General features: G+C 40.2%; 3 protein-coding genes across 9 annotated transcripts in view; 2 read left to right on the top strand and 1 right to left on the bottom strand.

Moving 5' to 3' along the window:
• Positions 1-9201, top strand: part of NR2C2 (nuclear receptor subfamily 2 group C member 2) — a 35978-nt gene extending 26777 nt beyond the window's left edge. For 3 of the 6 annotated variants that reach the window (XM_050312728.1, XM_050312726.1, XM_050312727.1), the window contains one exon: positions 273-9201. In XM_050312728.1, coding sequence (XP_050168685.1) covers positions 273-447 — 175 coding nt within the window. In that variant the 3' untranslated portion in view covers positions 448-9201. The remainder of the gene's footprint in view (positions 1-272) is intronic. The other 3 variants (XM_050312724.1, XM_050312729.1, XM_050312730.1) reach the window with 3 other exon arrangements.
• A 434-nt stretch (positions 9202-9635) lies between these two features.
• On the top strand, positions 9636-11010 carry MRPS25 (mitochondrial ribosomal protein S25). The gene is made up of 4 exons (XM_050312735.1): positions 9636-9803; positions 9924-10030; positions 10312-10399; positions 10631-11010. Exons 1-4 carry the CDS (start codon positions 9670-9672, stop codon positions 10821-10823), a joined length of 522 nt encoding a protein of 173 aa, XP_050168692.1. The 5' UTR covers positions 9636-9669; the 3' UTR covers positions 10824-11010.
• A 509-nt stretch (positions 11011-11519) lies between these two features.
• Positions 11520-25108, bottom strand: RBSN (rabenosyn, RAB effector). Of its 2 annotated transcripts, none has more exons than XM_050312712.1 (11): positions 24687-25108; positions 23324-23467; positions 21482-21582; positions 20823-20868; positions 20566-20727; positions 19421-19662; positions 18572-18642; positions 16847-16933; positions 16303-16405; positions 15793-15867; positions 11520-14941 (listed from the first exon to the last, which is right to left on the bottom strand). In XM_050312712.1, exons 1-11 carry the CDS (start codon positions 24847-24849, stop codon positions 13853-13855), a joined length of 2283 nt encoding a protein of 760 aa, XP_050168669.1. In that variant the 5' UTR covers positions 24850-25108; the 3' UTR covers positions 11520-13852. The 2 variants fall into 2 exon arrangements, with proteins under 2 accessions (XP_050168669.1, XP_050168670.1); XM_050312713.1 differs by having other exon boundaries at positions 24568-24708.
• Between the last annotated feature and the right edge of the window lie 71 nt (positions 25109-25179).

Consider the following 25179-nt stretch of genomic DNA (forward strand, 5'->3'; position numbering starts at 1 on the left):
AGAGAATTGTGTGTTTATACATACATGTTCTATCTACAAAGGGCATTAACGTGTCTCTTTCATTGGCAAACCACAAAACTACTTGGTGGCTTTTCCTTTCACTCTCAGGATAGAAAGGTGGCCATTTTTTTGTGGCAGCCAATTACCTTTAATTGCTTCTTTACTCCCATTCATGAGTTAAGGTAATAATAAAAGCAGATCCAGCTCTTTAGCCACAAAGTATCTTAAGCTGGTTTTATATGTATTTATAATCCACTGAACTTCTCTTTCAGGCTAGCCCGGATCCTAGTTCGCCTGCCAGCACTTAGGCTGATGAGCTCTAGCATTACCGAGGAACTGTTTTTTACTGGTCTCATTGGAAATGTTCCCATTGACAGCATAATCCCCTACATTCTCAAAATGGAAACAGCAGAGTATAATGGTCAAATAACTGGCACATCTCCATAGTGGGAACAATGCAATTCCACGGATACAAGTAATTTTTGTAAAAAACATATAATTATGAAGTTAAAAGAATAGCATTTTGGTTTGTGCAGATAATTCCAACTTGTTATCAGTTTCCTGAACAGATTTCTCCTTGTCTGTTTCCTGATGTTGACAAAATTTAAGCAGCTATTAAAAGACCTGCTATAGGACCTTTTCTGCCACAAGGAATGTTTTTGCTGCCTTTCATTTAAAAGGCTATAGATTACTGAACATACTTTTCACATGCTTTGTATTTAGAAATTATCAGTGGTTAAAAAGAGTTTTATAATATCAGAGATTAGTAATAAAATTACTTTAAAAATAAAAAGAACAGTATGTATATATTTAAAAATATCCTTGGAATTAATGTCTAGTAAATGCCGGGTATAATACTAGCACTTTGTAGTCATTTCTTCTCAAAGTGACAGCATCATCAACATCCTGCTTATAAGTATGGAAAATGAAAAAAATGCTTATGTCCTTAGTCAAAATGCCAGTGATTTTTGTGAAAATGTAGAATGCTACAGGAGACAATCATTTATCTACAAAGAGTCACTTGCTCTTATGTTATGCATGAAGTATTAATGTGGATTCTTAAATCAGATATCCACATTATATGAAACTATAAACTGTTAAATTAGTGCAGTTGTAATTTATAGTACAATGCAGTCATAGTACCTATTATGTGCTACAGGAATTACCCCACACCACAGTAATGATGAAATACTCAGGTTCCTTAAAGTGTATATTCAGACCAACACAGTCATGACAAATGTTATTCTAAACTGAAGCCTTTTGACTGTGGGGAAAATCAGTCATTAACTGGAAGAAAAATAATTTTCAATTAGAGCTGTGTGATGCTTTTTGAGTATGCTCTTTGTATTTCCAAATTTACTCCTTCTTTCTGTACTCCTGAATGCCCTCATCATCCAGCCACAGGTACAATTTAAAACCTGAGATGTGTAGAACCTGTGGCTGTCAGCAAGAATATATTACAAAGCTCTCTTACTTTATTAACTCCTCACCTCTTTCTCCCTCCCTCACTGAGCACTGCCAGTTTTGCAGTGCTCTCGACCTTCCTGTGACTCAGTTTCAAACCAAAATACAGTTAGGATTTACTCTCAGTCATGTACAATTGCAGTTAATGACTGATATACCATGGAGTTATAAAATGGACTACTTTTTAATTTTCTCGAGTGATGAGCCATCAACATGTTTTCTAGGATTGGTCATTAGCTGCTAGCATAGCTTTCATTTTAGTATAGTTTATTATTATGAAGTTCAAGTATTTTAATATAAGTTTTTTTAAAAATGTCATGGCAATTAATACCTTCATCTGATCCTGGCTCATTAGATTCGTCAGTTATTTTATTTGTATTGTAGAGGCATGTTTACTTTTGTAGTTTTATGTGACAGAAATCTCATGATACGTTCAGCACTTTTGTTTTTCTTCTGTTACTCATATTTATTTAGAAACATCACCCAGGTTGGTGTTTGTGTCTTTTCAGAGTCTGAATTGGAGCCAAAAGATCTTAAGCAGCTCTAAATGAGTCTTCTGAAGTAATAAAAAGTCCTGACCTGGTATACTTCATGCTCATCCGGGGGCTCACATTTGTAGCACTCACTGGAACAGAAGGCTATTTAATTTTAGCTTCTGGATGTATTAATGTCTTTTACAGTTACCATTGTTAGTGCATTCAGAGTCTTCTCAGAAGGGTGTTACAAATAGTCCAGTATACGTGCAGAGATTTGTAATATTGCACTTTTATTTCTCTTGGCTTTTGCTATAGCAAATAAAATTGTCGTGTTATTAATGTGATGGAAAATCTGTCCTCTGCATGTGAAGTTAGCTGGACTGCAGAATTGAGTACCAACCATTTGATTGTAGTGTCCCTGCTGGTGGGATTGTGTCAGAACTTCTGATGTACAGTCCCTGTGTTAAGGGTACACAGCTTAAAAATCAATGGTGATATTAACATCAGAAGTAGTACCTGCCTTGGAAGGAGTTGGGGCTGTTTTTGTTAAAAAACAGGTCATGTCATTGTTCTAAAAGCAGAATGCATTGAACTATTGTGACATTTTTCATTGCAAAAAAGGAGATAATGGAGTTTGATTTTCTTTCAGTATTTCATAAAAATCATTTAAGCAGATAAGTAAGCATTGTTAATGGCAAATTAAATATTCTTTAGCACAAAAATTAGCCATCAGAATATTTGTTTTTAAATCTAAACACACACCAGATGGCTTCGTCTTTACAAACATCATTTCAACTTCTGATTTTTCACGTAAAAGGGCCCCATTTTCTATACAAAAACATTTTCCTAATTTCTGTTACTTGTGCTGTGATCATAACAGTTCAGCAAACAAAGGCAGTACAATTTTTGGGGGAACAGAGGGATCACATGAAATAAAATTTAAAATATATGCCTTGCATTGCATTTGTAAACCAAAATGGTAAGTATCATGCAGCTCTGTTTACAAATAAAGTATACTCCCCACAAATGCAAGTCCACATAATGATCTCCTTGGTCAAACGCTGGTAGTCACTTACTCCGCGAATAGTTCCCTGCTTGTTAGGGATAAAATATTAATTTTTGTAAATTGAGTAACAACCATGCAGTCATAGGTAGGTTTTATTTATTGTGCATGCATTTAATAGTGTTTGCTGCTGTTTGAGGGAACCTCCTGTGTTTCAGTCTGTGGCCACTGCCTCTGGTCCTGTCACTGGGCACCCCTGAGAAGAGCCTGGCTCCATCTTCTTTGTACCCTCCAGCTACTTGTAGACATAGATGAGGTCCTCCCTGAGCCTTCTCCAGGTTGAACAGTCCCAGCATTCTCAGCCTTTCTTCACAGGAGAGATGCTCCAGTCCCTTATCATCATTTTTTTGAACTCTTGGCAGCAGTGTGTCTCTATCGCTCTTGTACAGACACAGCACTCCAGGTGTGGCCCCACCAGTACTGAGTAGAGGGGGAGGATCCCCTCCCTCAACCTGGTGGCAATGTTTTTTGCCTGATGCAGCTCAGGACACCATTAGCCTTCAGCAGAGCAAGGGAGCATTTCTGACTCATGTTGAGTTTGGTGTCCCCTGGGTCCTGCAGGTCCTTTTCTGCTGACCTGCTTTCCAACATATGTGGGTTCCTGGGCTTGTTCCTTACCAGAGATAGGACTTTGTGCTTCCCCTTTTTGAATTTCCTGAGGTTCCTGTCAGCCAATTTCTCCAGCCTGTCGCGATGCCTCTTGGTGGCAGCGGGACCTGGTGGTGCATTAAGCAGTGGAGCTGCTAATCTAATGGTGATCTGGGTGTTATGTAGCAGTGGAGCTATTTTAGCTTGCTCAAAGAAATCTTTTCCTTCATATCTATCAGAAGATAGATCTTCAAAAGGCACAGAACTGATGAAGGAATTCTTTCTGCCAACAGTATAGTCATTTTTTGGTAGCCATAGAAAAGGCAAATCTGAGGAAATTGAGCCTCAGTCGTTTGGGCTCTATGTATTAACCTTCAACATTATTTTCAGCCTCTTCTGGTGATTGCACTTTTGGGCTGCTCTGACATAAGGTAGAACAGTGCACACAGTACATCTGCAGGCAAGTTTTACACTGTCTCTGCACAAAGTACTACAAGGCTGATGTAGTTCTTGTAATTTCTGAGCTTTGTTTCATCTCTTCTACAGTGACTGGAAGATGGTAACAGGCTAATCTTAGTAGCTTCACTTTTAAATTAATTAGTTTTATTTTGTTTCTCCTTTGAAAGGGCAAACATTTCCTTATGGATATGGAACAGGAGAGTTTTTTATTATTGTAACAATTATTGAAAAACTGTTTCTTGATTATTAAATATAGAAATAACTTGTTTTCCTAGAGGCCAAATTTAAATGCCAAACTTGTATTTGTAAAACTTGGAGTCAAAGGATCACAGCTGCAAAGTGATTCTAAGAAAAGTTCATCTCACTGAAGCTCTAGTTAGTGCCTAAAAATCACTTTCTCCAGAATTTTTGAGGTCCTGTTTCTGCAACTCTTGAAATGAAAATATTTTAACTTGGTAGAAGTACAGTGATAAACTATCTGATTAGATTTATCTGAACTTGAGCAAATGTGTATATTAGTCATAATTCATTCAGACAAATGGTAAAATTCTGTGGTGACTGAAACTGCGACATTCAGAGAATGATAATGAGGCAATAATGTTCACTGTGTGCTTCATTTGTTTTCCAACTCTTATGAGAAGGAACTGGATTTGCATCTTGTAGGTAAAAAGCATTTTGGGCTAGCTTTATAATACTGATTTTTATTGCATTTGTGACAAGTGCAAGAAGGTGTAGTACTTTTCTTCCCTTTATTTACTTACATTGGACTAGAGAAACACACAACTAACACCATGTGTAAAAGTCATCTTTCTCTGCCTATTTACATTTTTTATAAATTAGCTGCAATGCTTTTGGTGTCAGTGGAGTTACTCTGGCATGAAACTGGTAAAAGAAGAAAAAATTATCTTGAGGGAGAAATCCTTCTAAGGGATCATGTAAGCCTTTGTTTTAGCTGCCTTAAAATGTTAGATTATTAGAGAGGCCTAGTTTTCAGAGCACTCTGGGGCAAGAAAGTACTTTTGGTCTCCACTGATTACGTGGTGTCATTTACCAAGTCTCCTTTTACCATCTTCTGAAGACCCTGGCCCCCCAGGCAGCCACACTGGCTCCACTGGAGAGCTCTGACTCAAGGTCTCTGCAGAATGCAGCTGGCTCTGCATTGCCATTCCAGTCCCCTTTGTCAAAGGCACATTCTGAGGCTGTGACAGAGAAACCAAGTCAGGACTGAAGCTTCCAGGTGAAAGTAGTTTCCTGACTCTTGTTTCTCTTTTGACAGAAACTGTAAAACACTTCTGTGGTTTTTTTATTGTTGCATATAGTAGACAAGAGTCACAGATTCCTGAATGATTTCAGCTGTGATATTGCATGTGTCAGTAGATTTACCTGCCTATTAAAATTAAGACAATAGTTAGGATTCTTCCCTGATCACCTGCTGTTTAACTAGTAAGATAATTTAAAAAAAAAAGGGGGGGGCACCAAATAGCATGAGTAGCAAATGGTATTGGGAATGCAGTTTAGCCAGGAAGATGGAAGTGGAAATTACTGTGCTGAGGATACTGCCCAAGCAGTGCCAAAGCAGCTTCCTCCACTAACAACACCAGGCAGGGCCCTGTTGGAATCAGATGGTGTGAGCAGTGGAACTGGCAGGTCAGTCAGACATGCAGCACAGGTGTACTAGCAGATACCTACTGGATGATATCTTGAAAAGAAAAAAAAAATGCTGATTTTTCCATTTGAAATCCCTCTCTTCCCCTCCAGTTACTCTTTAGAGTGCAAAACCAGGGTAGGTTGGGGTTTTTTTCACCTACTCTTGTCCCTAGGAGAAAAAGCAGAAATGCCAGCAAACACAGGTAGGTTCCCATCTGTCTCCGGGCTTTGCCACACTGTCCCACACAGCCACAGAAGAGCTTTTGTAGCTGTGAGAGGAGCACACAACAGCTGCAGTCCTGCTGAGGCCATGGTCACCCTAGGGAGAAGAGAGATGAGCAGAGGACAGATTGCCAGCATCTGCTCGATCTTGAGTGACAGAAAATTAGTTTAAAAATCAGCTTTATATGAAAAAAGTTACTAAGAGGGCATGGCACAGGGAAGAAAATGAAAACATTTACTTTTTGCACCTTTTAATTCTGAAGTTGCTGAGTCATTTTAACAGTAAATATTCCTGAACTAAGTTCAGGTTTATTGTTTGATGAAAAATGTCATTAACCCCTCTTCTGTTAGATAGTTCTACAACCTTGCTTCAGTTGCAATCAGTGTTATCAACATTATAGTGGGAATTATTTTTGAAAAAAACTTAAAGCTTTATTTATAATGAGGTTGCACGTTAAAGTAAATTTTTTTGCAAACTTTAGATACTCTAAATATATTGGACTTGGAAAACATCAAAGCCCAGAAATACCTTATTACTGAGTTTTTTGTTGGGAAGTCATGCTAAGTTCATCACAGGTAATACTGTCATAATGTTCCATAATTCCCACAGCTGTTCTATGCTCTAAGTTAGATGAATGCTTTGAACATTGCTTATTATTGTTAAATTCATGCCTATCTCCTTTCTTTTTAAAGGGTTTCATAGAGTTGTATGTCTTTATTTTGTGCCTCCCACCATTGTGCATTTCTGCATGTTCAGTTGTAAAACTCACTCGAGCAGCTGATGCATATGTACATAGCTGTATGTATGTGTGTATGAATGTATATGTTTATACCTCTGCCTGAATATATTCTGTACAGTGTATAGAACCCCCCTAGTTTGTGTATATATGTACAGATGTGGAGCCACTATTCATCCATTCTATGTGCTAACGCTTTTCATTCACTTGCTAATCCAGAGCTTCCTTGCTTGCTTGCTTGCATTTCTTAGCCCAAACTAAACTTATCATCAAAGCAAATGAATCCTCCTGAATTTCAGAGCTTTGCAGATTTTTTCTAAGCCAGTCTGAATTCAGTATCTTCTGCTCAGAACTGACAAAGGTATTTCATGAATTTTCTGGCTTTTACCTTTTCTCATTTGACCTGTAGAAGCCTCTGAGTGAATAGTTAATTGAGCATATAATGGCTGTTAATAAATAACTACAGTCATAGAAAATACTTCTCTGCTTTCAATCCGTACTCCTTCTCTTTCAGCCTCCTGAGACACTCTCTTGTAAAGTTGCATTTTGCAATGAAGCTTGGTAAGAGATTGATACTTTTTTAAGCCTTTGGCAAATTGAAACCAAATCAACTTTCCATTTATCATTGAACTGTAGCACACAGAACAGGAGACAGTGAATGCTGTTTAACAAATCAATATTCATATTGCCATAGTGATCACATGAAACCAACCTGTGAGTTAAATACAGACTCTGTTCAGTGAAACAGGAGCTCTGGGACAGTGGTAATTAAATAGGAGAGACATTGTAGGTAGTTTATTGCTTAGCAAGCACTAAAACTTATTCAGGATTTTGACAGTGAACTTCAATTGTATACTCACTTTTCAAAGCTATTCTCTTTATTTTCCAGCTTACACTAAACAAAACTTGATTTAATTGTCAGAGTAATGTCCACGGCCTTGTTCTGTCCTTTGCTCGGCCTGGAATCTGCTCAGCTCCTGCACTGCATGTGACATTCCCCCTGTCCATGTGGGACCTGAGCACACAGTTGTGAAATGAGTTGTGCAGTAAGACAGTTTATTATTCATAAGGAGAATTCAAACATTTACATTATCAAAATATAAATACTTCTGATGAAGTTACAAAGGGAGCCTTCTGTAAAGTAAATGTATTAACTGTGGGGTTTAAAAAAGCATTTCACAAACCATATATGGAGTTCAGCAAGTCTTGGTTTTGTCATATTAAAAAGGTGATGCAGACTTTTCTGGGCATTTCTTTCCACTTCCTGTACTCCATGTGGCAAAGACTTGTGTATGTTTAGGCAGATAAGCAGACACCAGTCAAAATAATGTGAGCTTCTTGCATGCTTACATTATTTTATAAAGTGAACCGCAAGTCTGAGTCAGGCTTTGTGCTTGAAAGGTCTTTGCTGTGGAAAATGTTAAGAACGTTCTCTTCTGTACTGGCAATAAATATTTGTAAACTTTTGTTTCAAATTAGAAAAAAAGGGTAAGGTTTCAAAACTGAATTTTTGAGGTTTTCAGCAGGAAAAATATTTAAATTAATGGCAGGAATTCCTGTGACAGATGATCCTTCATTGGTCTGGACAATTGGTGATGTTTGAACTCTTGCTTTCCTCTTTAAAGGTGAATGGAAACCTGAATGTCTGTTAATGTTGTACTGCAGGAACAGTTTTAAAGGTTAGGAAGCTAATTGGGGTATTAACTAAGATTATTAAAAAATCAAATTTTGAGTTCAGAAAAAAGTGCGTATTTTAAAATTGTCAGATTGTTTTATATCCACATTTGAATTGTTTGGATTCTGAAAGATGAAATGTTCTCAAAAGTAGTGGCAATAAAGGCTCTGTGATAATAAAGCACAGGTCCATTTAAAGATTATTTTTGATGATCCTAAGTTAAAAGTAGGACTGAGTAAATTTCAAACAAAAAGAACAGTCTTTAAGAAGACAACATTTTACCTACAGACTGGATGTGTTAAATTTTTCATATATGGAATCAATGTTAAATGTTGGAATATTTTTAATAATTATTCTGTGCTCTGAAGTACATTACAAGCCAGTGTTGTTTCCTGACTGAAAACTGCACATTGTTTTATCTGTTTGGCATACCAGGGAGTGCTGAGCTCCTACAAAAAGCAAATTTTTATAAAAGGAAGCATCTACTTTTAATTCCTTGAAATATTTTCTGGATATCTTGGCTCATTACAATTTAGAAAACTAATGTTTATGTTATTTTATTTTTATTTCAAGTTAAAAACTTTGTAAAAGTTGTTAATTTCTCACAGCTTCTGTGAAATCAGCATTGTTGTGTGTGATAGCGTTTAAAAATAATGGCATGTTCTTTTTTTAATCTGAATTTTATATCTAATCAATGTATTCAGTCACAAAGAGGAATTTGCATTGTTGTGTTTGTATATAGAGTATTGCAGTGCATGATTTAGCTTATGCATTTTATTAAATGCTGTTTAAATGTGGCATTATATTATTGTGGTTAATACTAGCAAAATGAGGTTTATACCATTAAAGTGAATTACACGTGTAACTGCATTCTTGAGTTTTATTTTTAAGGTCACTATTTTCTCTTAAACAGGAGGTGTCTAAGCCAAATACATAATTTACTATCTTTTAGGGAGAAACAGGATTTTGCCTTCACTACTGTGATTATTTTATGAGATTTAACCGGGTCTGATACAGAAGAGAAATCCCATGAACTTTACTGACTCCAGGGAGCTGCTCTAGGAGGAGAGGAGGCTTTTCCTAAAGTTTTAATTCATCTTGAACAGACAAGTTTTTAGTAGCCACAAACCTGTAGCTGATGTGCGCAGGGCGCCCGGCCCTGCCAGGTGCGCGGACAAAGCGCGGGTGCCGCCGGGGCCGGGCGAGGCCCCCGCAGCCCCTGAGGCCCCGCCAGGGCCGCCGCTGACTCGGCCCGGGCCCCGGGCCCGGTCCTCGCTGAGGGCGCCGCCCGCCAGGGGGCGCGCGGGGCCGCTCCCGCCCCTTCCGGCCGCCGCCGCGATGCCCATGAAGGGCCGGTTCCCGGTCCGGCGGACCCTGCGCTACCTCAGCCAGGGCGACGTCGTGTTCAAGAGCGCGGTGAAAGTGATGACCGTGAACTACAACACGGCAGGAGAGCTGAGCGAGGGCGCGAGGTGAGCGCGGGGCGCGGCGGGAGCGCGGGCGGCCATTGCAGAGACACCGGGGCTTGCGTGGGCCGCGTCCTCGGCGGAGACACCGCGCCAGCCCCTATGTGCTTTTCTCATCTTTTCCAGAAAGTTCGTGTTTTTCAACATCCCCCAGATCCAGTACAAGAACCCCTGGGTGCAGATCATGCTGTTCAGGAACATGACCCCCTCGCCCTTCCTCCGGTTCTACCTGGGTAGGTCCCGCTCGAGCCGCGGGCAGCGGCGTCACAGCCGCGATCGTGTCGTTCTGACTCGGTGGGGAAAGGAGCTGCTTGTTGGGAAAAGCGGCTTTACCCCTCGGCCGCTCCCCTAGAATCGCCCTCGTGGAAATTCCGCTTTTCCACTTAAACCTTGCATCGTACGTTAACTGCAGCAGGGCAGCAGGTCTCTCTGTTGTGTATTTACAGCCTCTCTGAACAGTGTGTGGGAGGGAACTGGTACTATTTAATACAGGATTATGAATTTTTCTTGACAGACAACGGAGAACAAGTTTTGGTTGACGTGGAAGATAAAACCAACAAAGAGATAGCAGCGCACATTAAAAAAATCCTGGGGAAAAGCAAGTAAGTAACATGTAATAAGCTAACATACTGTCTAGCATACAGAATATAATGCTTGCAAACTTTTGTCAGGAATACAGAAGGAAATACTACTATTCCCAGACAAAATTGGCAAGAACTAGGTAAAGTTTGCAAGAACTGTAAATCTGTCTTTCTGGTAAACTGGGTCCAGGGAAAGGAGATGAAGAGCTGTGATTGAGGCTTCTGATAGTAACAAACAGATCTCTTTTCTAGAGAAACGCTTGAAAAAGAGGAAAGAGAAAGGAGAAAACTATCACATCCAGCAACTTTTGGGCCCAAGAAGTATCATCTGCGAGAATGCATGTGTGAGATTGAAGGCCAAGTTCCCTGCCCTGCTTTTGTGCCACTGCCCAAAGAGATGAGGGGAAAATACAAAGCTGCTATGAAAAATGAAGCATCAGCCTGATGAGTCAATGCAGCTGTTTTTCCTCAGGGCTGGATGATGAAGGTGCTTCAGTGAGACACAAGAGCTCATAGGTCCTGGAAACAGGAACAAGCAAGTTCATTCAGTACAGACAACCCTGCCTCATAAATCTTCTTGCAACCACAACTAGAATAATTCAAGTGAAAAATAAATAAAAGTTAAAACCACAGCTTTTTTGGTGCCAGTTTTACAAAGTAGTAGTCAACAGTGGAAAATGGAATTACTCAGAGCCTTATTTCCTACTCATGCCTGCAGGTAAACAATTAAACCATTATGGCAAAACCAATATCATGTTTTCTTTAGGATAGAGAGGCTAGACTAACAGAATTCCATCATTTCCTAAACAGTGCATACAAAGAAGAACTGTGTCTTGAATTATCAACTTCCACCAAATCCCAGCCAGCAAGTCCACTGTGCTTCAAAGTCCTGTGCTGCTATGTAACTCCTCTTACATCAAACATCCTCCCTGCACATGGTCAAAAAACCCTTCTAAATCATCACAGCTTCTGCCTCACCAAACAATACACAACACCTGTAATTTGTATAAACGTGATAGATTGCACTCTGTTGCACAGACCTTTACATCAGGCTTATCCGTGCATTTTGGAACTCGTGCTCAAGTACAAAATTTCACACCGATTCAGGCACCCTGTACAAATTGTCAAGGACAAACACAGCACAAAATAAACATGTTGTTTTATTTCATCTCTGTTTACAAAGTTTCCATACAGAGTAGTGCATGCAGCTGTACCAAAACTCAATGCTAGTTAGTTATTGAGCTTTATGCTTAAGACGTCTTCATTCCCTTGTGCCTTGCAAGCCTCACGGCAGTCCCAATGCCAGCAAAGACCTGCACTGTGGAGATGAGTTTAGTATCAGCTATATAGTTTATCATATTTAACACTGACAAAGATCATGAGGTATGCTAGTCTGTTACCTGCTTGTAAAAATAATATATTACACATACAGTAAGAATAGGTATTAGTGTATTAGGCAGAAAATACAAACAAGGCAGGATAGTTGCAACAAGGAAAAAAGTCGCTTTTTAATGTGAAAGCAAAAGCCACTGAAACATTTTTTCATGTTGATATCGAAAGCATTAGATTAGAGTTCAGGGAGCAATCCTCCCAAATAGCAAACAAGTCTGTCCTAAATAACTGCCTTATACTATACAGTTCCAGGGATTATGTTTATTTATCAACAGCTTTTGCTGCCTTCATAAATCTGGTGCCAAGCACACAAGTACTGTTCGTTTAAGACCTTTCAGAATTCTCTGGGTTTTTTTGCACTTGGTGCAAAATAACATTCATGGACTCAAACCAGCTCTAATAAAACATCACCATAAAAACTTCATGGTCTTAAGCCAACCTGTTCCATCCACCTTTCAACTCCAGATTCAGGCTAAACTAGAGAGAACATCAGCTGTCCTTGACTGGCTGCTTTATTTTGATCCTTTACCAGTGCTATTAAGTGAGGATATAGGTGGTTTGGGCTTTTTTAACAACAATTCCGCAAGCCCCTACCTCCACTTATTTACACCAGATAAAACCAGAGTTCCTGCTCTTTAGGTAGCAGAATCATTTGTCTCTCAAATCTCATGCAGTGCCTGGGTTACAGCTATGCCAATATCAGAGACAGAGTTAAAAGACAAGTCCCATTCCAGAGAACTTCACACTTCTGAGTAAGCCCACTGCTATTAGTGATGTACACTGTGATCTGCCTGATTTTTCTCTATTTCAGCTTTAAATAAAGAAACCTGACTCCTCCTCCCCACCCCTACAAACACTGATTCCTGATGATGGATGGATCTGTGCCTTTCAAAGATAAAAATCAAAGCAGCTCAAACTCCATCTTTCTCAAAGACAGAGGCTGACCTAGTCCTGAGGTGACCCTGCATTTGCCCAGCTGTAAGCTCTCCTGCAGGACAGGTGCCGGCTGTCACCTGGTCATCCCCCAGGCCACAGGATGACAAGAAGTCTTCAGTCTAAAGTTCCTTATAAAAGACAGACATGCCTGATTCTCATAAAAATTCCCGAGGGGAATATAACATGAAAGAGAATTGTCATTTGGTACTATTGCACCACAGATTTTTATCTCCTAGCTTTCATGGAATTCCAGTTCAGTGGCACCTCAGCTTTCCATTATAAAAAAGATCTTTTGTTCCTTGAATGCTAAAAAAAAAGGGTTCCAGTCTCACAAATACAACAAACATGATCATTCTGTCACCCAGAGGACTGAAAGGAATGTATAGATTCCATAATATAATTAGGAATTGGAGAGTCACCCTTTATATACTATGAAGTGGTGCTGGCCTGATGCTCCTTTTCCTGGAAATGAGCAGACACTTGCTCCCTCAAGAGCAGGTCTGAAGACAGCATAGCACTATGACATGGTGCTCAGAGCAAAGGGGAAACCAGAAGTGATGAAAAGACAGCACCCAAATTTTCCTTGGGAATCTTTATGCACACATTAAAAAGTTACTCCTATTAAGATCAGTCAGAAAGTTCTTCTCAGTCTTAAAATCCCTTTTATGTACTTATTAGCATTGCGCAAGCTTGATCTGCAAGCCTGTACGTACGGCACATTGGAGAATCACAGCAGCTTTTTAACTGCACTTTCCCAGAACACCACTAGCAATTCAGCTACCCTGGGTTATCAACAGAGGAAAGGACAACACTACAACAGAAAGGGGGGAAAGAAGGCAAACCAACATGCCAACCACTTCCAAATCATAGTTCCCTATTAGCACTTAACCTCTTTGACCAAAATAAGCATTCAGTAAGACCGGTTAGCTATTTTAAATTTCCTTAGTATAAGCCTTTGAAACCAGCAGCATACCTCAGACATTCTTGCTTCAAGACTGTGTAGTAGTGGCAATTCCTAAATGAAAGTGCTTTAAGGTTAGGATTCTCCCACTTCCCTCTTGTGATCTGTACTCCTGTCTATAAGTACCTGCCTTCCCTTCCCATATTTAAGAGCAGACTGAATTATTATACAGTTCTATTGCTGCTTCAGCAGTTGGATTTCTCCTTCTGCTTTGCTAATGTGTGCTTCAGTTCCTTTAAGTTCTCTGTCAGTACCTCCACCTCATCCAGTCGTCCACTATGTTTGGCATCAAATATATAAGCTTTGATATTATCTATCTGTTGGAGAAGCAGCTCCTCCTCTATAACCTCCTCTCCAGAGATCTCACTGCCATCCTCCACTTCAAAGGGATTAGTAGAGGATCCCTCTTCAAATGGATTCCCTGAATTCCAACTGCCCCCACCAGACTTTTGAAATGGATTTTCATCCTCTTCAAAAGGGTTTGAAGTACTGCCAGGTGCTCCATTGCTTTGTTCATCTTCCTCCTCGCTTTCAAATGGATTATATTCTTTTTTATCACTTTGCAGAGCTGTGTTAGAGAAAGAAACCAGTGGACAGGTGTCTTTGGCAAATGGGTTAGCAGGATCTTCCTCTGCCTGAGGGGTATCTGCTTCATCTTCAAAGGGGTTTAGGCAGGCTGGCTGATCTCTGTCTAGGTCACACTGTGGGACATTCTGGGGTTTGAGTGTGAAGGTCAAACGCTCTTGAGCTGGCAGCTCCTCAACAGTAGAAGTTTCAGAACTCATGTCCCCTTTGATCTGAGTAATATCCAAATGCTGTTTGACTTCTCTGAAGTCTAAGGAGCATGTCCTTGAATGCTGAGACATGAATTTATGCCGCTCTCTTTCCCACTCTTTTTCACGAAGGACCTGAAGTTCCTCCCTCTGCATCTCTTCGTCTTCTGCCTGTTTTTTGGAAAGCTCAATAGCTTTCAGAGTTTGTTGTTGATCATATTCATCCTGAAGCTGCATCAGGTTTTCTTGCAACATATGGACCTCATCTATCTTATTAGCTGCCTTTGCTTGCTCAATAAAGGATGTGATATTGTCAATCTGCTGAAGAAGTGGGTCTGCTCTCTCACTCTCTCTTGAGATGCTAGATGTGGGTAACCAGCCCTCAGATTTCCTGACTGTTCCTTTTTTCATGTGAGTTTCATCACCATTAACTGCAGCTGCAGATCTGGACATAAACTCTTTCTGATTTTCCTCTTGTTTTCCCTGTGTTTCGAAAGTGACCTAAAACAAAAAACATGTAGTAAGAAAACACCAGGAGCTTGAAAAATTTCATTCTAAATCCACAGGTACAAGTTAGCTGATATTAGATGTTGCTGGTTGTCACTAAAAGGGATCAGCTGCAGTTTTGGTTACTTTGCAGAAAATGCTTCCTGTGAGTTTGTGATGATATTGACCAAAATCCCACAAGATCTGCCTCTACAAACTTGAGGGCAAGTAGGAGCAGTGACACTGTTCTTTACAGAGCAAAAAAAAAGTGCCTAATGCAGCTGTGCAGAGTGGTCTAGATTGATTTGAACAGTAACTGTATCACAGCTGACTCCAGCAGCAGACACCTATAAATAGAACATCAGTGTTTAAGGTCACTGATACAACTGGCTTTTGGAGTGGGATGATTCTTATTTCTCAACTTATACCTCAAAACAAAGTTGGTTTAGTTTACTATTAATGATGTCCTCCTCCTAACTGAAAAAAAACCTCCCTAAAGAGGCATCCTTACTCTAAATGTCTTTTTCCATCACTTAAAGAGGTTTCCAAATTCTACTTGTGCAAGTGAACTCCTGAACACAGTTTCAAAGTTCATGTAAACTAACACACTCAGTTCAGGGCTTGCTCTGCACACACTGCACCAGGAACAGCACATGCACCCAACCCAGCTGCTCCATGCACACCTACTTCTGTTCTGGGCAGAATACAGCAAGCAGCTATGTGAATCCCTGGAAAAGGGTATGGTACAATATACATGAAAAAATGACAAACTGAAATCCAGTGTTGAAGGCAACCTCATACCCACACAGCTCTCAGGCTTACATCTGTGACTCATGCAAGATATAACAGATCCTAACCTGCCTTACCATATGCAGTCTTCTCTTTTTCAGTTCTTCATACTGATCCTTGGTTGGCAGGGACATTAGGCCAAGCAGTTTTTCCTGGCAAAAATTAAAATAAAAGATACTGTGAACAGTATTGCTTGCAAGCATTCAGCCAATTTCAAGTCCTTGAGAAGAGAAATACTACCAGCAGAAGCCCCACAAACACACCAAAGATGGTTCTACGCTGCAGTCCCTGATGCAGGTCTGTGCACAGCTTTGCTGCCATGGCTGCACTGCTGGGTGGGCTGACACCTCATCAGGAGCCAGAGGCAAGGCTCCCACACCTCTTGGGTGCCCAGACCCAATGCTGCTGTGTGCACAATCTGTGGTCAAACCAGCCTATTTAAGGCCACCATAAGTCATTAGGGGAACTATAGAAAACTTTTAGAACTAAACCTCCTGTCAAAACAGTTTCAAACCACAGGGATGTCAGGCAAAGAAGAGAACGCTATATAAAACTTACATTCATCTCACAGCATATGCTCTATTTACCTGAACAAAAAGTGTAGCTGAATATCTTATCATTCGCTGAAGTTGTAGTGTTTTAGGATGAGGTTGAGGATCTTCATGCAAGCCTAGACTCAAAATCTTCTTACTGAATCAAAGCAAACATACAGCCGCATCAGTTCAAGAACAAAGGCCAGCAAAAATGCAACAGAAGGGGAGAGACAATATTGGATCAAAAATTTCTGATGTTCTTTTACATAAACAGTTTTGGATATTAGAATTTATAAAACTTTCCACTCCCACCCTTTAAAAAAACAAAGAAACCCCAAACAAACAACCCCCCTCCCCCTAAACAGTGCTCCTATTTGTTTCCTCTATGCTTAGTTAGTCCCACTACAGAGGAATGCATGAATTTTAAAGCCAGAAAAGGAAGTTGAAATTGATGGTGCACAGAAACGGCATCTACCTTTTCAAATGCTTTTTACAACTGAGCAGATAAATTGATTGGTTACCCATATAATCAGTGAAGTCATGACAGAGGGAGATACACATAGGCTGGAGCGGGAAGGGGAGAGAGATAATCTTTTACCTTAAGGCATCTATAAATTCATATATTTTTTGGATCTCCACTCTCAAGTCATTAGCATGTTCAAGATTGTAGGTTGTCTCCCCAGCACTAAGAAATAAAGAGAACTTTACTGTCAGTCATGCATCCAGCTAACAACACATACAACACTACAGGTTATCCCAAGATGATCAAGATTCAACAATGGTAAGAACTGCTAACACTAAAGGGCTGAATGATTTTATTTCAAGCTCGTGTTTAAAAAACGTTTGTGACAGAAGCGGAAAATTACAATCATATGGCAAACATGAGCACTTCATAGAAGATCATTTTATTTATGACTGTATTATTGCTTACTATTCTAGGAGAAACTGTATGTTAACACAAGAATGCCACTCTATCAATTAGATACACACATGCTTAGCAAACGTATCTATTTTGTGAGGTTTTTTTCAGGTGATTGGGTGTGGAAAAATCACTAACTTAAGTAACAATTAAAGCACAATAGTTAACTCCACTAGCGTTTGTTTAAAGCACAATAGTTAACTCCACTAGCGTTTGTCAGAAAGCAAAAGCCTACACCCCACACGGGTGTAGTATTTAAGATGCCAGTAACTGATGGTCCACATGAGGACACAATCAATTACAGGCACTTCACCAGAGTTTCCCATTTATTGATAAATTTGGATTTAATGGGGAAGACTCTTCAGCTTTTAGCTTCCCTGTCCTTTTGTATCACAAATATAGAAGAAAAGGATCACTCTCTCAAAAGTAATTTCACTATCCATATGATTCCAGTTTCTGGGACTCACTGCTAGTCAGAAATCTTTAATTTCATCAGTAAGAAGCCTGTTGTTTTCTAACATGTGCTTCCATTATCCAGGACATTTGTATTTTTACTTTTTTCCAGTTGTCGAGCCACATAACCCCATCTCTCATGAAGTCATGACAAAAAGCAGTAACAGCTTAGTATGTTTTTTACCTTCTGTATTTTTCTTCCTATTGGGAGGACTGTTTTTACAAAAACGGCTTTGTTACTAATTTTTCTAAAACCACTCGATCTGAAGGACAGGTACAGCAATACTTGTTAACTTTAACTTTCCCAAAAGACCTGCTTCCTAATCCAAGACCAACGTGCATATTTGTCTCCCTATACAAACCAGAAGTATAACCTGGAAACCTCTTGCAGATAGGGTTGGAGAGACTTAAGTAACCCCTGTGAAACAAAAACTACTGCAAAGAATTATGCACAAAACTGAGATATGAGAATGCTGCTTATCCACTACAGCACAGGGTATGCCAGGTACACCTAGAACAACTGCCAGGCAAAGGTGCTTTTCGGGAGAACAGATGGAAAGCGTTCTAATGATCCTCAGCTGCTGGCATTCCTTGGAAGCCAGAGCATCCAGCTCAGGCAACTGTTCTGAAGAGTCTCATTTACACAAGAATTGTAGGCCTTGTACTTCCTTTTTGCAAAGATGATGTGTGAAAATCTGACAGTGGTGCTTCACTGGGAAGTGGCTTTAAAAAAATTTTACAAAATCAAACAACTTCTCTGTATGTTACCATTAACAGTTAGTTCAGTACTACTTTGTTTGGAGAGCATCCAGAAGACAACAGGTAATGAAACACTAATTTTTCTTACAATTTACACACTCTTGCAGCCTTAGCACACCACTTCCTTACTACTTCCCACATTTAAGGAAGGAAATAACATATTCATAAACGTCATCAGCAAATGGGGCTTACTTTAGTGATTCTGCCATCCTTATATATTCTGGTGCCTTCTGGTCAACCTTCTCCATGCAGAGTCGGAGTTTCTTGTTTAAAACAAAATGTAAAAAAAAAAAAGAACTTACATTAACTACTGCAAGAACATGCTGACATAAACCTTTTCATGCTGCCTGTGCACATTCAAAGTTGACCATGATGAAAGCCAGTTAAACTATTCAGTATGACAAAACCCTCCAGTTATCTTCAGAATACGTACAGTACGGTCAGGAACAGGGAAAGTCTTCTTGTACCCTGCAAGGTGGACTTTGAATCCAGAATCTTTTTGAATTAATGACTTGGACAACTTCTAGCCTTAAATCTATTCACAAAGAGCACCATCAGAAACTCACATGAATAATAACCTGGGGAGTTTGTGGACTAAAAAAATAGCTGGTGATTGTCAGTACCTGCTTGCAAAGCATATTTGAACACGCTGTTGATATGGATGGTTCTAAAAAGCATTTGCCATTAGTGTGAGGACAAACAGTACTGACAACATGGAGTCTTATAGTTCCAGTGCAGCCCATCAACCAAGATCATTGGTTTAAACAAATTCACAATTTTAAGAGAGAGGCATCTCTGAACTACTAGTTCCAGATGATGAGAAGGAATATGTATTTTAAAAGGACATTTGAAGTTATTGTGGGATATAAATACTGTATTGCAACTGACTCATCACTTCAGATATGTCTTTGTTATGTGTTAGAAGAGGCAACAGTCTCAGGCAAGTAAATATCAAGTCACAAAGTTAGAGCTTGGACACAAGGTAACAAGTCAAGTAGTGACTACTGCAGACATATACACTGAGCACAGAGCTTGATTTACCTCGTAAAGTTTCACAATTTCTGGCGTATATTCTTTCTCATCAATCTGTTGCTCTCTTTTCAACAGGGTGTCTTTGCAGTGCCGACAACAACGGATTCGGTCATCATCCTTCTCATCCAGCACAGAGCTTACACTGCTGATGCTGCTGATGCTGCCACGGCGGGAGCCGTGGACACTGTTAGGTGAGGAGTTTGGGCTGGTATGAGAACCCAAGGCCTCTTTGCTAGCACTAGTGAGTTTGCCTAGAAATGATACATGGGTAATTTTACAGTAACTGGAGAAGCCAACAGATTTTACCAACACAAACAAACTGCCCTTTAACAAAAGCTTTACATTCAGGAAATATTAGAAAACCATTTGAAACAGTCTGCTGAAAGAAAGACGTGCAAGGTCTGCACAACAACCAAGACTGCAAGTCAGAATTAGGGTCTTCACTGTAAAGCCTGCTATACTTAAAACCAGCTAGAGAGCAGACTGCTGAGAACCACCTACTTTGCTTATGCCTAGAAGCATTCTCATGTTGAAGCCTTCACGGTTACAGAATAATGTGCAGAACAGCTATGTCAGTGCTGTCCAGGTTCTGTGCTTGAACCTCAAAAAAGCACAGTTGATGTCATTTATCCCCACAGAAAATATAGTCTCCGCTCCAGTGCACCAGATGAGGAAAAAAGTCTGAAGGGGTTTTTAAAGGCCTAGGGATGAATTTCCTTAATTTGTTGTGCAAATGTCCAATATTTGGAGAGCATGGGAAAGACTGGAAATATCCACAATATTTTTAAATGTGAAAAACCTTGGCAGTTCTTAAAGTTGATAACTTTAATTAACCATAGTCATGGTACTCAATAGAACAATACACTAAATATTAGCTATATTTACCAGGAGTACATACTACTTCTAGTAACTTTTTCAGGGTTATGCAACACAAATCTGAAGAAGGAACAGAGACAAAAATGGAGAAATCATTCTTTGTATTGTATTTCACAAACAAGTGTCTGGATGAAACTGAATGACACATTAAGGACCAAATTTTCTGCACAACTAGACTATTACCAGCATATTTTTTTCTAATGGCAAAAAGCCAGGATGCACTTAGCACCCAGAGTACACTAAGAAAAGGAGGAATTAGCTCCACAGACTGTACTCACTTGCCAAAGGAAGACTGATGAGTTCCATGCACTTCTTGCACATAATAGATCCACAGAGGCGGCAGTGGTGACGTCTGTTTCGGATACTGAACTTACTGCCACAGTCTGGGCAGAAGGGAACATCCTGATCACTGACCCAAGGCACAACAGACTTCTCTATAGCTATGAGCAGGAATACACACCATGTAAGCTATTCAATTAATTCCTCAGCTAGATAAACTATAGGGGCAAATAGTCTGCAGTAAGCTCACACCAACCTCTTATTTTAGCTGACTCAGTGTTTGCTCTGTCAAACGATGTAAGCTGGCAGAAGATAAAAAATATATTCAAGAAAATTATACTTTTGCAATTAAAAAAATGCAACACAACTCAGCCCAATAAGAAAAAGAAACTTGGCATTTTTAAGAGAGGAATCTCAGCCTGTCACACCAATCATGTAACTTTCCTGTTCGTTTCTAGTGCCGTATTCATACAAGTGATAAACAATGACTATCAAACCTGTACAAATCAGACCATTTAGGACATAATCCTTCCTGCAGCCAACATTACTGCATCTGAGCCAAAACACAAGTGTATCATTGTTAGATTTTGAAGAATGAGAAGCTGGAACAATCATGACAAAAACATGAGGGAGAAATTTAGTAAAGTGAAAGACTGAGAAAATAATCAGGAGAACAGATGGTTTTTGAAGTATATGGAAGCAGCATCTTCATCTTGAAAATGGTGCATAGAAACAGAAATCATATCCGCAGTATAGGGTCAAACTTATATGCACAGTACTCAAGGTAAGACTCATAGTTTAGTATCCTTTATATAGTGTACTGCTAAATAAATGGGCACATTTCATACCAAAATATAATTTTTTAAATCTAGGAAACATTTAAAAGGCTGGAATATTAAAGTGCACCAAATTTACCTTTTCTAATCTGATTATTAACTTATTAACTTCAACTACATAGTGATCAATCCTGGCTGCTCGGTGTTTCTTGAATTCAGGAAGGTGGCTTCTCGTAGCACCTGCAAGGATAACAGAAAGTTGTCCTAGTCACCCAGATACTCTGCGTAGATTTAAATGCCTCTTGAAAGACAGTTGTCTCTTTTTTTCACCACTTATTTCTCATGTTCAAATCCAGTTTCAAAGACACATTAGAATCCTACATTTTCACAGTGTTGCCCTAAATAAAACATGCAGGTCAAAGTCTAATCTTCAAGCTAGCAATAAACAGTGTTTTACGTCTACCACAGAAAACAACAAGCACTATGTTAAAGAGAACATCTGCAACAACATTCTTTCCCCTCTTCATTCCTCAGTTACATCTAGCAAGCTGTTACCTACTAAAACTGTTCTCTAACTGTTCTGTCTTTAGTTTCCTGTCTACATGTTGAACAAAAGGAAGAGGCAGGTCCAATGATTACTAGAGGTCTATGCTTTCAGATTTCTGATCATCTCTCCACCTTTAGGGGTCTGAATCAAATCCTTGATGACAGTTCAGACTTAGAGAAACCTGATCCCTGAGTATTCAAAACAACAAAATGGCATCTATTTAAGAAATGTACAATTCATACTCAAGAATGCTGGTTTAAGATTACTCCTTTTTCAAATAAGGCGAGACAGGTATTAAAAGCCAAAGTTACAGACAAAATTTTAAACAATAATCTTTTTTCCATCTGGTAGAACTCAACATCAGATGTTGCTTTTTCATGCTGCTATGTAAGTGTAAGAATCTCACTTCCTCATGCTAATGAAATAACCAAAAAATCTCCAAAGACGAATTATTCATAGGAAAGGACCCCTCTGGGTAACTGAATTCCGCTACTACTTTGGCGACGTCACACGGTCCCACCAAATCCCATTCCAAAATCCCTACAATTCATCTCCACTCAGATGAGAAAACAGTTCTCACTTCTCCAGTGTTCATGAACCTTCTGACTAAATTTATTCTTAGGTAATATTTATACTATGTAATTATTTGAGCAGCAATCATAAAAGTACAATAATCTACAGAACTCAGACGCTGCAGACCCAAAGGTCTCAGTCCTAGTCTGTCAGCACCACAGGAGAAACTTTGCCAGGATCCACTAGAGATGGTGCTGCTTTTTCCCCCAAAAATAACAACAATATTTCAGCAACAGTAACATGCAATTGCCAGTAGCAGTACTTGTAATTACAGGCTCAGTCACCTTATCCTTGAAATTCTACAAATGTAGACTTATCTTCAGGGGAGTGGGTTTGGGGTTGAGTTGTTTTTTTTTTTAATCTGTGGGGTTTTTTAAAGTAAATCTCTTTTTAATGAGAAGTGTTCTGCATCTCAAATTCAAGGAAAAAAGATGAAAGAGTTTAAATCATCGGACAATCTTTTTGTCAAACCTGCAAACTAACAATTACTTTAACTGCAGCCCAAAAGCTAGATTTTATATACCTTAGTTATTATTTATTAGCTTAGTTATTAATCTGATTTGTAAAGTCACAAGATGAAGCTAGTTCCACAGAGGTAAACACAGATTCAGCAGACCTCAGCAGCTCAGGCACAATGACATAATGATTATTATTATTATATTATTATTATTATTATTATTATTATCTGCACTTTTCCCACACAATGTAGGTAGGCCACACAAAGTCAATGTACAAACCATACTTCCCCGCTACAGCAAATCCAATGCACAGACACAATTCCAAGCACTTCAGCAGCAGCAGCACTTCCCCAATTCAGGTTGAAAGTTATCCCCACTGCATATTGCTTTCTAGCTCTCCTACCTACTTCCTGGGGCTCCCACATGTACGGATCGACTCCACCATAGCTGAATGATTCATATCGTTCCTGAGATCCAGAATCAGTTCTGTCATCTCCTTCTCGTTTCAGCAATTTCTTCTTTGCTCTTTTGGCCTTCTGAACTAGATCTGAAAAAGATAAAGCCAAGTTATCAGACATAGCAGGTAGTCACTGAATATTCATCATAAGAAGCCAGTGTGGAATTTTCCTCTTCTTTTAGCACAGATCTTTTTCCTGGATGACAAGTTTATCCTCAACACTTTCTTAGAACCAGAATGCAGTTCAGAGTACCACAGATTTCACGAAATGCTCTTTGTTGTCTGTCATAAAGCAGCACTGAGATTCTAAATACAAAATAGTAGGTTAGGGCATTCCATTCAGGGACTTCACTGTATGTCTTAAACTACAGCACCTGTCTCACAGCATCTGGGGTATCATATAGTAATATCTTAATCCTTCTAATTCCCATCCTTATTCAAGGATGTTCAACACTTTCTTTGTCTTGTTGCACAAACTAAGAATTGCAGTATGCTTGTTCAAATAATTTCAAAAGTACTAAACAACCCCCTGTTAGGGTTAGGGTTTCTCAGGAGAAAACAAACAAACAAACAAACAAACAAACTTCCAGGCCAATATCTGTAGCATAGTAGAACAAAACCAAACAGATTTTTGCAGGAAACACACAGAAGTATTATCAGTTTTTACACATTTTTCTCTCAATATAAAATGACACTGCATATGCAAAGGGGGTAAAAAAGGGAAATATCCTAGTAAAACACAATTTAAAGCTGTTTTCCAAACACTAGTCAAAGCTGGTAATCCATAGCATAGCCCTGAGACACTCCCAGCATCTCCTGTCAGCTCCACCACCCGCATTCTTTTTCATCTTTTCCCATCAACAACCTCTCTTAACGTTACACTTTAACTGCAACCACAGTTTTATCTACTGTCAAAACAAGATATTAATGAACTGGAACTTGGCAAGTACCAGAGATTTCCCGTGTCCTGTGTGGTCTTCAAGTACTGCTTGGGAATCCACTGGGTTACAATATAAATCCAACTTTTCAGATAAAAACAAACAAACAAAAAAAACAAACCAAAAGGCCAATAATAAAAATCGTGCATAAACGACATTTGAAAAGTAATGTCTTTTACCGCTTGCTTTAGAACTTATTTCTGGAAACTATCAGAAGAATGTAAACGCTACGCTTGGCCTAAGGAGACTTACAGAAAAATGGCACTGAAACCTCGGCCGTAAGCCGCCAATTACTGTGTCAGTACTGTCAGTCGCTCGCAGTACGAGCAGCCATCGCCATATGGGATTTCCGCGTCACCGCGGCCGCTTACTTCGGAGCTGCGCCCTGACGTCCCGGTCCTCGCCCGCGTGCTGCTCCTCGTAGTGCGCCTGGAGCTGCCGGAACGCCTGGAGATCCTTCAGGCACAGCGGGCACAGGAAGCCCTCGCGGACCTCGCCCGGATCCCCGAAGGCCGCCGGGCAGCCCGAGGCCATCGCTGCCGAGCACCGCCCTCACGGGCCGCCGGGGCGTGGGGGCCGCATCGCCCTTCGCCGCTGCCTGAAACGAACCGGGGCGGCGCCGGGGGGCGGGAGGGCTTGGAGCAAGGGGGAGGGCTGGCCCGTGGCTGGCCGGGCCCGGGGCCGGCTCGGGTCTGGGTCGGGACTGGGCCGGAGCTGGGGCTGGGCTAGGCCGGGCGGGCTCCGGGACGGATCCGGGCTGGGCCGGCTTGGGGCGGGGCTGGGCCGGGCACGGTCTCCCAGGGCGGTCCCGCTGCGCTCGCGCGCAGGCGCAGCCTCGCGCAGGGAGCGGCCGCGCGCTCTGCC

This window comes from Myiozetetes cayanensis, unplaced genomic scaffold, assembly GCF_022539395.1.
Source record: "Myiozetetes cayanensis isolate MyiCay16 unplaced genomic scaffold, myiCay2020 scf18, whole genome shotgun sequence".
In the NCBI taxonomy this organism is placed as follows: Eukaryota; Metazoa; Chordata; class Aves; order Passeriformes; family Tyrannidae; genus Myiozetetes; species Myiozetetes cayanensis.